General features: G+C 41.5%; 1 protein-coding gene across 2 annotated transcripts in view; it reads left to right on the top strand.

The window, feature by feature from the left end:
* The window catches only part of pde6a (phosphodiesterase 6A, cGMP-specific, rod, alpha), a 37,946-nt gene that overhangs the window by 23,790 nt on the left and 606 nt on the right, over nt 1–13,550 (top strand). For both annotated transcript variants that reach the window (XM_085789258.1, XM_085789259.1), the window contains exons 17-25: nt 2,129–2,216; nt 3,102–3,202; nt 4,351–4,458; nt 5,000–5,063; nt 9,261–9,335; nt 11,765–11,848; nt 12,136–12,304; nt 12,601–13,075; nt 13,106–13,400. In XM_085789258.1, the coding sequence (XP_085645384.1) occupies nt 2,129–2,216; nt 3,102–3,202; nt 4,351–4,458; nt 5,000–5,063; nt 9,261–9,335; nt 11,765–11,848; nt 12,136–12,304; nt 12,601–12,644 (733 nt within the window). In that variant the 3' untranslated portion in view covers nt 12,645–13,075; nt 13,106–13,400. The remainder of the gene's footprint in view (nt 1–2,128; nt 2,217–3,101; nt 3,203–4,350; nt 4,459–4,999; nt 5,064–9,260; nt 9,336–11,764; nt 11,849–12,135; nt 12,305–12,600; nt 13,076–13,105; nt 13,401–13,550) is intronic.

The raw sequence follows: 13,550 nt of genomic DNA, 5'->3' as shown, positions 1-13,550 counted from the left end.
TCTGGCAACGTTCTGTTATTATCTCATAGCGTGGTGAATGTGCAGGTCACAACTTGTCCACCAGAGTGTTTTGGAGTTGTTGGATTGTGTATTTGATGAGTTTGACGAGTAGGGATGGGTATTGATAAGAATTTAGCGATTCCGATTCCATTATCGATATTGCTTATCGATTCGATTCCTTATCGATTCTCTTATCGATTCTCATTGGGTGAGGGAATAAAAGAGAAATGGGTTTGTTTGCATTAATGCAGTGGTTCCCAACCTTTTTTGGCTCATGACCCCTTTTGACATCACAAATTTCTGGTGACCCTCATTCAAGATGAGCAAGCTCAGATATTTGTATATGCTGCATTTTATTTTATCTTGATTTATTCAAGAAAGTGAATATATCAAGAATATAGTTGTTTAAGATTGTGAAAAATAATTAGTTTATTTATTTATTTATTTTTAATCAATTACTAGACATTTAAGGCGATCCCATTTGAATTCCAGGCGACCCCACATGGGGTCCCAACCCCAAGGTTGAAAACACTGCATTAATGGCTCTGACATTAAAAAAGTTGACAGGACCGACCTGCCTGGACAGGTTAACACTAGACCACTGTGGCTGTGGGGCAGCTGTGCTCACAGGAGGAATTTAACAATGTTTCCATGGTTTTTACGCATCTGTAGGTTATTGTTTTCATAACGTTCGTTTTTATGCGGAGTGAGCGAGTGAGCGAGCGAAAGAGAGAGAGCGCGCCAGAGAAAAGACACAGGGCGCAGCTACCGTTTCACCTGGCTACGAGCAAAACCTGAAAGGAAGTGGTTAGAATAAAGAGAGAAAAACAGAAAGAATAGACATGTAGCCTGTTCAGGAGACGTTGTCCTGTCCTCACGACGTGAGGGAGGGAGGACCGGAGGGTGGCTCTGGCTCACAGGTTAGTGATGAAGAAACGTCACTGTCAGCTGCATCTGTCAGCAGCTCCGCTCCACACAGACACGCCACTAACTTTATTTTGTGAGAACAAACGGTGACATGTGGATATAAACACTAAGCATCCTCATTTATAATGAAGATTGATTTTAACGGAACGTTACGTAACGTCATTAATCAATTAATGCGCGAGTTTCTGAACCAAACGGAATCGATAAGGGAATCGTTAAAGCAGACACGCACACGATTCCAAGAATTGATCCAAGTTGGAACCGGTTCCGAAGAGGAACCGGTTTTCGATTCCCATCCCTATTGACGAGGGAAACCAAGAAATCCCATTAGCCTGCGAGCAGCTTGCGGCTCTGCTCCGCCATTCTAAAAATAGCTTGCACCGACAATTAACGGTAACAAACCTACTGCTATGACTATAGGGATTATGGCAATGGGCCAATTTGCCAAAATGTTGAACTATCCCTTTAAATCTGTTGCTATTGCCACTTTGCATCGTAGCATTTACTGTACAAGAGATTATAATGCATCCCCTGAGCAGCTTCTTCTTCAGGATTGAATGAAACAGTGACTCTTTGTTGGACAGTGACAGTGCTAGTTTACAAACAACTGAGAAATGATTAAAATTTTTAAAAAAATGTCCACCTCTGGACAGCTGTTGAATGAACTTTGATAAACAGCTGTTAGTGCTAACACTAGCTATGAAGCTAAAGCCAAACTTTCATATAGTGCCGTCCAAGAACCATAAAGTGAACTAAGTTAAAGTCATGTAGAATGATGAATAACAGGTTTTTCTTCATCACTTGTTGCCACAATGACCCAATTTCTTCATGGGTTTCAGTGACATTCATTTAAAACTTGTCTCGTTGTTTGAAATCGGACTGTTTGCTCATTCTGTGGGCGTTTAATTGACTCTAAGTGACAGCAGCCACTCCTCCTGCGCACGAGACGAGCTGACCTCAGCTCTTTGGGCGAAGGAAACGTCACACACCGAGAACATCAATACGCTGATATTGACCAGATCCACCTCCTGCAGCTCTGCTCCACCTGCTGATGGATGAGCTAATGTGAGCCGCCATTAGCCGTGGGCGCAGCGGGCCAGGCCCACCCTGGTTTTAACATGCATGATTTATCACAGGGTAACCTCCCATCATTCTGGGTGTGTTTGTGTGTTTGTGTGTATGTGTGTGTGTTTGTATCCAGGTCTGGTAATCCTCTGGCGAAGCTTCACGGCTCCTCCATCTTGGAAAGACACCATCTGGACTTTGGCAAGACTCTGCTGAGAGATGATGTACGCTGCACTACACACAAACACACACACACACACACACACACACACACACACACACACACACACACACACACACAAACACGCACACTGAGAGGGGTTGGACACATTAACACCTAAACATCTGTACAGGAGAAAATGATGCGATACAACTGTTCTACAATAAATATAAGCAACTGATGCGCCTTTTTTCTATAATCCCACCGAAAAACGTGTTTACTTACAGTTCAATAAAATTGCAGTTAAGATGTTAATAATAATAAATAATAATACATTTTAATTATAAAGCAAGAACTCAAAGACACTGTACAGGAAGTAAAAAGAAACACAAGAGGCATAGAAAAGCATTAAAACATCAGGGGCATAACAACAATTAAGAATAAAACAGGCAAAACATGTTATATTTTTTTTACATTTCCCAGGAGTTTTTGCTAAAAAAAACCCCCAAAAACATTGAAAAAAAACTTTGAAAAGTGTAAAAGGACTTTAACTTAACCGTCCAGTTCAGCAGTGGAAACCCATTTAGCTTCCAACTCATCTTTCTCTGTTTATCTTTTCTAATTTATCAGTTGTGTCACGCATAATTTCTGTCTCATCTGACATCAAAGGGCGTCTGTGTGGGTCTGTGCATGTGTGGTATTCCTACAGTTTAGAGATCAGATGTGCTGCATCAAACGTCATAACACAAAAGACAGAGAAAGACATGATCAAAATGGACTCACCCCACAGGACGGTGGTAAAGTAAAACATCCATAATCTACAGCAGAAAAAACAAAAAAAGGGTTTCTTCTCTCCAACCTAAACCAAACACCAAAACTAAATCTTTGACCCATCACTGTCTTTGTTATTCTTCTTACTGACTGTGTTGATGTTCACTTGTGTTTTCAGGCTCTGAACATTTATCAGAATCTGAGCCGGCGTCAGCACGACCACGTCATCCACCTCATGGACATCGCCATCATCGCTACTGACCTGGCGCTCTACTTCAAGTCAGTACAAGAGCCTCAAAAATACATCACATTACATGGACTGAATATGTTTAATTGTTGTGTTCTTTTTTATGTATAGTTTAAATACAGAAAAAGAGGGGTGCTGTATAGCATATGCAGAGGCTACAGTCCTCAATTAAAAGGCAAAAAGCCCCAAAACTATACTTTAAATACAGAAGCAGATAAAGATGCAGAGAATAACACAAGAAATGTTGTGTTGATGAAAGATTAATAGTCGAAGTATGAGCTTGGAATGACGTCAGCTCTGAGTTGAGCACTCCCCAGTAGAAAAAACAAACACTGTTCAAGTATAAATGGATGAAAATTCAACAATTTCTTGCTTGTAAATGTTGATTTAAATGCAAACATTTCTAAAGTTTCTAAAAAGCCGTACAAACTTACAATAAAAGCAAGCTTGTAACGAGCCGTTAACCACTGCATGCCATTGTTACTGTAGCATTGTTAGAATTCATATGCCGGGGACTTGTGGGATTTGTCCGACTTCCCGAGTCAGAGATCCGACTTCAAGATTAAAATTCCAACATGTCAAATTGGCACGCACCATAAGTCACACTCCCACCTGGAGTTTGGATGGTAATTGAGCAGCTCCTGCTATAATCTAGCTCGGAGGTCTTCAACAGGGGGTCCGTGACTCCTAATGGGTCTGTGGTGGTGCTGCAGGGTGGTTGCAAAATTTTTGGTTGATTAGACAATTTTTAAATATTTTTTTACATTTATTTTTAAATAAAAACTTAAATTTGAATAGCTGGTCTGTGTGATTATTATGCAATCGACAGACATTGTTGATACTGGCATTGGTGTCAGTTAACAGGGCCCCCTACTCACTCAAAAATATGAATAAATGAACCTATTTGAAAAGCTTACAATTGAATGCACAATAACAGTTGATATGAAACACAATTTTATACAATATAGTAGGGGGTCCCTGCTCCATCTCTCCATCAGTTTGGGGGTCCTTGGCCTAAAAAAACGTTGAAGACCCTTGAGCTACAGTAGCTCTTATACATTAGCACAAGCTTACCTACACATTCACCTGTAAGTGAGTTATACATACAGCCAGCTGTGATTGTGATGTCATGTGAAGATGAAACAGATGTTCATAGTGTTGTTGTTTTGTTTCTGTGCAGGAAGAGGACCATGTTCCAGAAGATCGTGGACCAATCCAAGACCTACGAGAGCTGGAACGACTGGACCAAGTACATGATGCTGGAGACCACGCGTAAAGAGATCGTCATGTAGGCACACACACACACACACACACACACACACACACACACACTCTCACACTCTCACTAACAGTTAAAGGGATAGTTCAACATTTTGGCAAATTGCCATAATCCCTATAGTCATAGCAGTAGGTTCGTTACCTTTAATTGTTGGTGCAAGCTATTTTTAGAACGGCCGAGCAGAGCCGCAAGCTGCTCAGAGCTACGGAGGCTCATGGGATTTCTTGGTTTCCCTCATCAAACTTATCAAATACACAATCCAACAACTCCAAAACGCTCTGGTGGACAAGTTGTGACCTGCACATTCACCACGCTATGAGATAATAACAGAATGTTACCAGACAGAGTTGTTTTAGAAGTAAATTCATGCAAAACCGCGGCTCTGCTCCGACGTTCTAAAAACAGCTTGCACCGACAATTAAAGGTAACGAACCTACTGCTAAGACTATAGGGATTATGGCAATGGGCCAATTTGCCAAAATGTTGAACTATCCCTTTAACACAGTTGCATATAAGCAGTTCTATGTCAACACATGCTCTGTGTGTGCAGGGCCATGATGATGACGGCCTGTGACTTGTCTGCTATCGCCAAACCGTGGGAGATTCAGAGCAAGGTACGAACCTGTGTGATCTCTACATGAGCTCCTTTTCATACTTGACTGTAGTGGCTGTGAAACCACTTCTCCAGCCGCCGCTCCCTGTAATAAGACACACTCGTACACAGGCTCCAGGAGTGAGAGAGAGGGGCGGGAGTCAGTGATAAAGTAGACAGAGAATGACATTTTGTCAGCGCTGCCATTTCTCTCAGTGGCGTTCAGCAGTGATTCCTGACGGCCTCATGCATCAAAAGCAACCCGCTGCTTTTCATTCCCCTCATTACGGCCTGGCAGGCTCAGCGTTTTTTACTTCAGTAAAGTATGTAATATACACGTTGCCATCCAGCCTGCACACACAGGAATATCAATATTAACAGGAGGTATCGGCGTCTGCTCAACAGGCCCTGCTGGAGGGTCGTTCTTTACCTTTATTTGTTTGCAATTGACTGGGAACATGAGCTCTTTGTCAGCGATGCCTGCTCTGCATCCTTAAACACACACACACACACATATGCTGCAGACACATTGCAATTCCACTGTAGTCATAATAAAAAAAACAGCACTGGTAATTTAAAGCACAGAAAGATGAGTTTTTGTTTCATACATCACATGTTGACAGAGGAGAAATTGTAGTCGTCAGATTATTTTATCCTTCTAAAGCTGCAAAAATAATCTGAACTGAGAGAGAAATGAAATCACAGGTTCCATGTTTATTATCAGAGTCGTGTCCAACCTGTAACGAGGGGTCACAATGGGACGTAGCTTCATTTTCAAGGGTCACGAGCTAAAAGTGTTTGAACCACTGATTCAGAAAATGAGAAGTAGCTCTGTGGTCTTTACGGCTCACATTGTTAAAGAGGATATTTCTTGGTTTCTCAGGCTCATGTTGTCGCTTTCATAGAAAATAGAGAACATTACCTAACTCCAATAGTTTTTCCACCAACTTCACTTTTCTGATGGTCTGATTTTCATGGCCATCTCACAAAAGTCCAGGTAGAAGTGAGTGTGAATACAAGACACAACCCGTTGCCCTTTAAGTTTCACATTTGAACAGATAATTAGAGTTTGAATATTAATTTGTCCCATATTGAAACATATGAATATATTAATTTAAGCAGTTAAATGATCAATAACCTGGTATTCTTCATGGTGTAATGTGACAGTCTGTTCTTCTTCAACTTTGTATTAGAGTCACAGTCTTAACCTGGCTGCACTGCTCCTGATTGACACCCAGGAAATCTAAACTCAGACTAGTTTTAGGTCACATCCTGTTTATACAGAGCCATATAAAATATTAACCATTTTCTTCTCTGAGGTCAGCGAGTACTTGACGTCTGACAGGAAACAGTTCATCCTTGACTTCAAGTGAAAGTTTTGCACCAGTAGAAATTCCCCCGAGGGAACTGAGATATTGTATCAATGGAAATGGACGGAAAGACAACCGAAAGACAACACGCCTCCGGCTCCGACTGTCACTGGAGCAGAGACATAAATGAATATTATTCACATACGACCGGTTAGAGGAGAGGAGAGGTCGGTGTGAGTCTCTGGTTGTGACCAAATAATATTTTGGCCACAACTTTTAGTGCAAAAATATCAGCAACGGTCACACAAACACAACAATAAGATAATGTTCAAACACCCATTATTATTCAAACTGAAGTCAAACGAGTCAGGTGCTGGTAGGCAGCAGGAACGTCCAACATCAACTTGAAATAGACAAACCACAGCACACTGACATAGACTTTACTGTTTATTAGGAGCGAACAACGAGTTTTGCAGGTTGGCCTCAGGAGACTGCCAGAGCAATGACATGTGTGTTTAAATGCCAATTGATCACATGAACCATAATTGTCCAAATCCCAGTTTTTTAGTTTTTTACATACGCAAAAAGGAATGAAATAGACACTATACAGTGTACATGACAATATAGATATATAAAAACATCATTGCAACAATCATGGTTGGTGTGATTTTAAACAAACTAATCAAGAAGGGTCAGCATCTGTATATGCAAGAACTGTTATGATACTGTGTGTGTGTGTGTATATAAATACACACATTATATGTCATGTCATGTGACCAATTGGCATTTAAACACACCTGTTAATGCTTTGGCCATACCTGAGGCGAACTTCGACAACCCTCAAACGCGTTGTTCGCTCCTAATAGATAGTAAAGTCTATGTCAGTGTGCTGTGGTCTGTGCATTTCAAGTTGAAGCCACCTGTTGTGTACAGTATTACAGATGTTTACAGTCTCTCAAACATCTGCAGTAACCACCACCTGATGTTCGGACAAACTTCAGCAAGTTAACTGATATAAAAATGAGAGTTTTCAGTCTTATCTCGACTTCCGCTCTGTTGCTTCTTCTGCTTGAACAAATTAGGATATTCCACCTTCATTTTTTTGGCAGATACATTTTTTTTAGTTCGATTTCACCTTTGTCTGCACCTGGTGAGTCAGCTCCACATCCCACACATGCTGTCAGGATATCTATCTGCAGCAGCACCCGTCCTCCTGTGAATTGGGCTCTAAAAGTAGTTTGATGACTAACTCCTCTCCTAAAAGGTGAATTCCTCCCTGAATACAGCAGCTACATATTGTAGCTGTCAAAACGAAGCCGTCCATATTAAGGTTTGCATCAAGAGACTTGCAGCTACTTGATACCAGCACTTAATTTAAGCAAAGGGAATCTCTGCTCGTGGGAAATGAGTCTCTATTACAGCGGGAGTGTGTGATTTAAGTCGATAAGACGACTGCGTTCTTACATAAAAATCATCAAAGTGCTGATAAAGTCACTCAGATGTTTATTGATGATAGAAAGACCTCACTGAGACAAAAGCTGGAGCTGATCTGTTCCTCATAACATATTCCACTGACATTTTCATGGCTGGTACTTTTTTTTTTTTTTTTGGTTACTCAGTTCTGCTTCCCACGCATGCTGAATATCTGTCTACAGCCTGTCACAGCCTCGTGGCAATTGTTCCCTCCAAACTGGCTTGATGACTAGCTCTTTCTAAAATGAGTTTTTTTTGTTGTTTTTCTTTTCTTTCTTTCTTTCTTTTTTTTTTAGCCTAAATGCAGAATTCACATATTATTCATCAGATCACGCGTTTCGCTCCATTTTAGCTTTGCGAGGGGCAAGACAAAATAAGCTTTCATCTCATCAAGGCACAAAAAGCATGAAACTGCCTCGTGAGCAGTGAACAAGATTCTCATTTATTGAAAACTGTAAAAGCTTCATAGGATGATGTTTAAGGAGATGTACAGGCGCTTTTCCTCCGCAATAAAACACTGTGCTCCTGTGGCTGCTTTGTGATAAAGGTAGATGTTTGTGTTAAAGCTCCATACAGTATAAAGGTAGATGTTTGTGTTAAAGCAGAAGTAAGCGATATTTTTGTGTTAATATAAGTCTTAAATAGTTATATCTTCCGACAGCAATCACTTACATAGAGTGTTTGGACCAAAACACGGGTCTCTCAGTCACTCTGCTCTGCTCTGAGCCGAGGAGAAAACTTTTCTCGTATCCTACAAGTTTTATCCAATGAGGAGAGAGAACGGCATGAAGGGCTGTGTGTGCAGCCAGAGCCAGTCGGGTGCAGCCAAGGGATGCGCCTGAATGTGGTGACGTAGGGACGAGGGCGGTTATGGTGCGTTCAAGGCAACTCGTAACTCGTGTTTTTCCGACCTGTGAAGTCATACCAGTTCGATCTGGTACAAGTTCACGGGTCGGAAGTTACGAGTGGCCGTTATAGTGCACTTTCACAGGTAAAACAGGTCGGAAAAACACAAGTGGGTTGCCTGGAACGCTACAAAGTCGTAAGTCGTGACTTGAAGCTGTAATTTACGGTTTCAAAACCCTGCCTGGAACGCAGCATTAGCCAAAACGACCGGATCGCTTACTTCTGCTTTAAAGCTCCATATGGTATAAAGGTAGATGTCTATGTGTAGTGTGATTATAAAGCAGCTCTAGGTTCTATATTAATACTGTGAAAGTATCAAAGCCTCAGTCCACAGAGAAATGTACACAGCCTGTATTCAGAAACTGAGCCTTAAAACCAGCCGTCAGGAATTCCTGTCACTTTGTGATGTCACAACAAAGCAGTCACCCTAGGCCCCGCCCCCTCACCACCTGGTCCCTCCATTCAACACTTGCATGATTTGGTTTCATTGAGTGTTTTAACCAAAAAATCTGCTTTGTTTGTCCCTGTAGGTGGCGCTGTCTGTGGCTGCAGAGTTCTGGGAGCAGGGAGACCTGGAGAGGGTGGTCCTGGAGCAGCAGCCTATTGTAAGGACACAGTAGGATTTAGTGGGATTACGAGAGATGGGAACATTGGACCCAGGTGTGAAGGTTCGGTTGGAGGCAGTGGTGCTGCTGCTGCTGTTCCATTTCTGACCTTTGACCTCAGCAGGAGGACATCCTTTAGAAAGTCGGTCAAGATGAATGACTAAATTAAACAGAGCTTGAGGTTTGAAGACAGATGGAATTTCCCAGGCTGATGTGGTTTTCTGTTTGTGGGTTTAGTTTGGGTTCAGAAACACTAAAACACAAAAAAATACTCTTATTATGGAAATGTTTAATAGTTTTATTTATTTTAAATCCCAAAGTTTCATCAGTATACTATGTACAGTTAGTGAAGTTACTTTACCTTTAAACATAGATTACTGTGTTTCATAGGCCCTGTTCAGCCTGGTAGTTACATCTGATTACAAGGAGTAAGTTCAGATGTGACTGCACCCAGGAAGTACTGAGGTGTGATTTCATGTATTTCACTGTAGAGCTGAGTGAGATCTGATCACAAATGATCGATCACTTGCATACAGCATGGAGACGCATTTTTAAATCCAGGTGTCAACAGACGGATCTGACGACTTGTGATTGGATCACTAAAGTCATGTTAATGTAAATTCGAACAGGGCCGTAGTCTCATCGAGAGTCTGCAGCAGAAGGTGAAAAATGAGACGGTTTGCCTGGAACGATCCCTTTATGATGACCTCAATCATATGATCAATTTAATGTCAGTAATCTGGACAGACGCAGACATGATGCTGGAGTTTGAAATAGGTAATGATGCATATCAGTTCTCCAGCAGTCGTCAAAAAAAATCTGCTCATCTGCGTAATTAGATTTCCATATCTTTTCCTTTTTTTTTTTTTTTTTGGATCGGCTTGTGCCAGTAAGACGATGTTCAAGAGGAGGAGAAAGAGGATTTGGTGGGAGGACACAGGAATCATGGGAATTACAGCGAGACAGTGCAGCAGTCGTCTGCGTTTCACTTTAGGATGGAGAGCGGGAAGGACGGGATGAGAGAGCAGGAGAACAAGAGACAGAGACGCAGCTGGAAGACGAAATGAAAAGACAGATTCGGTTCCCTGTGGCGTCGGTGTTGAGCGATGTCGGGGCCATTATGTGGAGCACTGATACAGAAAGAGCGGTGACTGTGGCCCCGGCTCGCCTCGCCTCGGCCGACAGTCTCTCTGTCTCTCTCTCTGCCACCGTCTCTCTCTCCTGCTGTGTTTCATTCCCTCGTGTCCTTGAGACACTTCAAGTGTGAGAAGCACCATCCCACTCTCTCTCACCTCGCACTGCTCTGAATTTAATAGCATCAGTCAGCAGGGAAAACTTTTCATTTTGATCAGTTTGTATTTTCCCAGCAGTCGATGCTGTGAGTCACTGTGGTCTGACAAGGAGGAAGAAAAAAAACAGAGTTTGCAGAGGCTGTAACACTTGATCAATTTTAACAGGAAATGTAGGTGGGCAATTTTACCAACAATTACAGTCGGCACAGTTTTGACAGCCTTTCGCAGTCTGGTGTGCTGCTCACACTGCTCCACAGCACCGAGCACGGTGAAGCTCATCAGAGGTCCTGAAGGTCAATACAGTATTAGTAGTATTATTCCTTTATTGAAAAACAAACAAATAAGTTGTTGTTTATATGCATCGCTGCACATTAAATGTTGAATTTGCAGCAGGACGACATCAAAGCTAAAAGACTAGCTGTTGGATATTTAAAAAATGTAATATTTTTATGATGATGATGATGAATATTGATGAACATTGTAATTATTAATAATAATAATACATATTTTTTAAAGAAAAATTGACATTGTGTAAATAACTCAAATGATTTTACACCTTTGTCTGTTCACAGTCTGTGAAGTGTAGCTGTTCTTTTTGTGTAGTTACTGTCACAAACACTACACTAAACTATCCTCTACTATGTTACTATATTAAAATGTAGTCTTTTGCTGAAAGAAAAGACAAAACACACAATAACCAAATTGACTGAAAGCATTTTTTTTATTATTGTCATACTAACTTTTTGGATTTTTGAAAGGTATTTCAATATTATGAATCCCATTAGTTGCAATAATTGTGTAGTGTACCTCTGTGACAGCCATAGATTCACACACTGTGTTATGGTCTTATCCTTGTGTAGAGCTTAACACATGACACAGTAACTAGTTTTTTAAGGAATTGATTGATTTATAAAATCAGTAGGTGAAGTGGGAACCAGGTGGTGAAGCAGCTTCTGTTAAAGCTACAATATAAACATGTTTTTAATGGTTTTAAATAGTAGCTGAGCAGCAGATAACATACTGTAACATCAGTATCGGTGCTACAGTATCTAAAGCTAAAGAAGCACAGCGGTGATGTCATCGTACTGTGCATGAGTGTTTTAACCTCCTGTCTGTCTCTGTCTCTGTCTCCTCCAGCCCATGATGGACAGAACCAAATCAGCAGACCTGCCGAAGATGCAGTGTGGTTTCATCGACTTCGTCTGTGCTTTTGTGTACAAGGTCAGACACACAACACACACACACCACCAAGTAACTTTAACTCAAACACCTGCCACTGGCTAACAGAGATTAAAAGCAACTTGATATCGACTTTATTTTAAGAGCTGCATAACTTTATTTCAAGATGGTTCGGATGTACAACTGGATTATCATAATTAACTTTGTTCGCACCATGTGAGACTGATTAGTTAGTGTCGTATCTCTGATTTAATAAATCTAACAAAGCCGCATCGATCCGCCGTGATTTGATTGTTGTCGACTTTCCCTCCTTTCCTCCGGCTCGGCAGGAGTTCAGTCGCTTCCACGTGGAGATCACGCCGATGCTGGACCGCCTGCTGAACAACAGGAAGGAGTGGAACGCCCTGAAGGAGGAGCACGAGGCCAAACTGGCCGAACTGGAGGCAGCCAAGAAAGAAAAGGAGGAGGCGGCTGAGAAAGCTGTGGCAGCCAGACAAGGTAGGAGGCCCTCACACACACACACACACACACAAACACACAAACAATTTCCATGTGGGATGATGCCTCTGAGCCCAAACAGTCCATGTGCCAGTGTTGAAGTGCCACTTGGTGCAGGGACACAAAGAAGTAGTTTTGTTTGAATGCATTTTTTTTAATGATGCAACTTTAAATCCTGAAAAAATAACTCAATCTCTGTTTTTCCTTCCTTCCTTCCTTCCTTCCTTCCTTCCTTCCTTCCTTCCTTCCTTCCTTCCTTCCTTCCTTCCTTTTTCCTTTCTACCATCCTCCTGCAGCGAGTGCAGCCCAGTCAAATTCAAAGACCTGTATTCTCAGCTAGAGAGGACACAATAACGTCATCTTGCTCGCTACGTGGTTCTGGTCCAACACTGGATTTCACCTCAAGAGTTTTATTCCTGTTTCCTTTTCTTTCTTTTTTCTTTTTCTTTTTTTTTTTAACTCCAGTTTACTGAGAAGAGTCTCTCTCTTTACTGCCACTTCTTCCGTCTGCACTGCTTCTACCTGTCCATGCTTTTCATACTGTATTACTCTGTAGATGCACTGGGCTTTATGGTGCGTTCAGGTGTTTGTGGGAAGAGTGAACATCTAACATTCGGCAGACCGACAATAAAGAAACATGGACCCTGTCGAACTATTAGGAAGCATCTTGCGTTGATTATGTTCAGATGGCAACTGGACTGTTAAATGTCAGCAGCTACCTGCACCTGCACATCTGGACTGATGTGGTGGCAGTAGCAGCTGCCTAGAGGAGTGTGCTATACTGTAGAACATATGGAGCAGACATGTTACTGCAGCACACAGTCTGTTGAGGAGATAAAGGGTTAAAACATGCAAATCATCAGTTTGCATGATTTCCATTTAGAGTTAACCGCAGATGAAACCTGAAGTATCACAGGTGAGCTCAGATATCACCTGCTCTATCATGTTTGTACTGAGTCAGTGTGAGGATGTTGGAGACTGAAAAAGTTCTAGACACATGTGTTGGGGAAGCAAATATATATTTACTTTTCTATATTATTATTATGAGCTATAAAGAAGATAAAAGGCAAAAACAAAAAAAACATTTAAAGCAGAAGTAAGTGGAATGTTTGTGTTAATATAAGTCTTAAATAGTTATATCTTCCGACGGCAATCACTTAAAGTGTTTGGTCTGAAACACGGGTCTGTCAGTCACTCTGCTCTGCTGTAAGCCGAGGAGAAAACTTTCCTTGTATCCTACAACCTT

The sequence above is a fragment of the Trachurus japonicus genome, chromosome 10 (genome assembly GCF_045865225.1).
Source record: "Trachurus japonicus isolate A0001 chromosome 10, Traja_1.0".
In the NCBI taxonomy this organism is placed as follows: domain Eukaryota; kingdom Metazoa; phylum Chordata; class Actinopteri; order Carangiformes; family Carangidae; genus Trachurus; species Trachurus japonicus.
The sequence above is the reverse complement of the archived record's forward strand: the minus strand, read 5'-3'. Positions and strand labels throughout refer to the sequence as shown.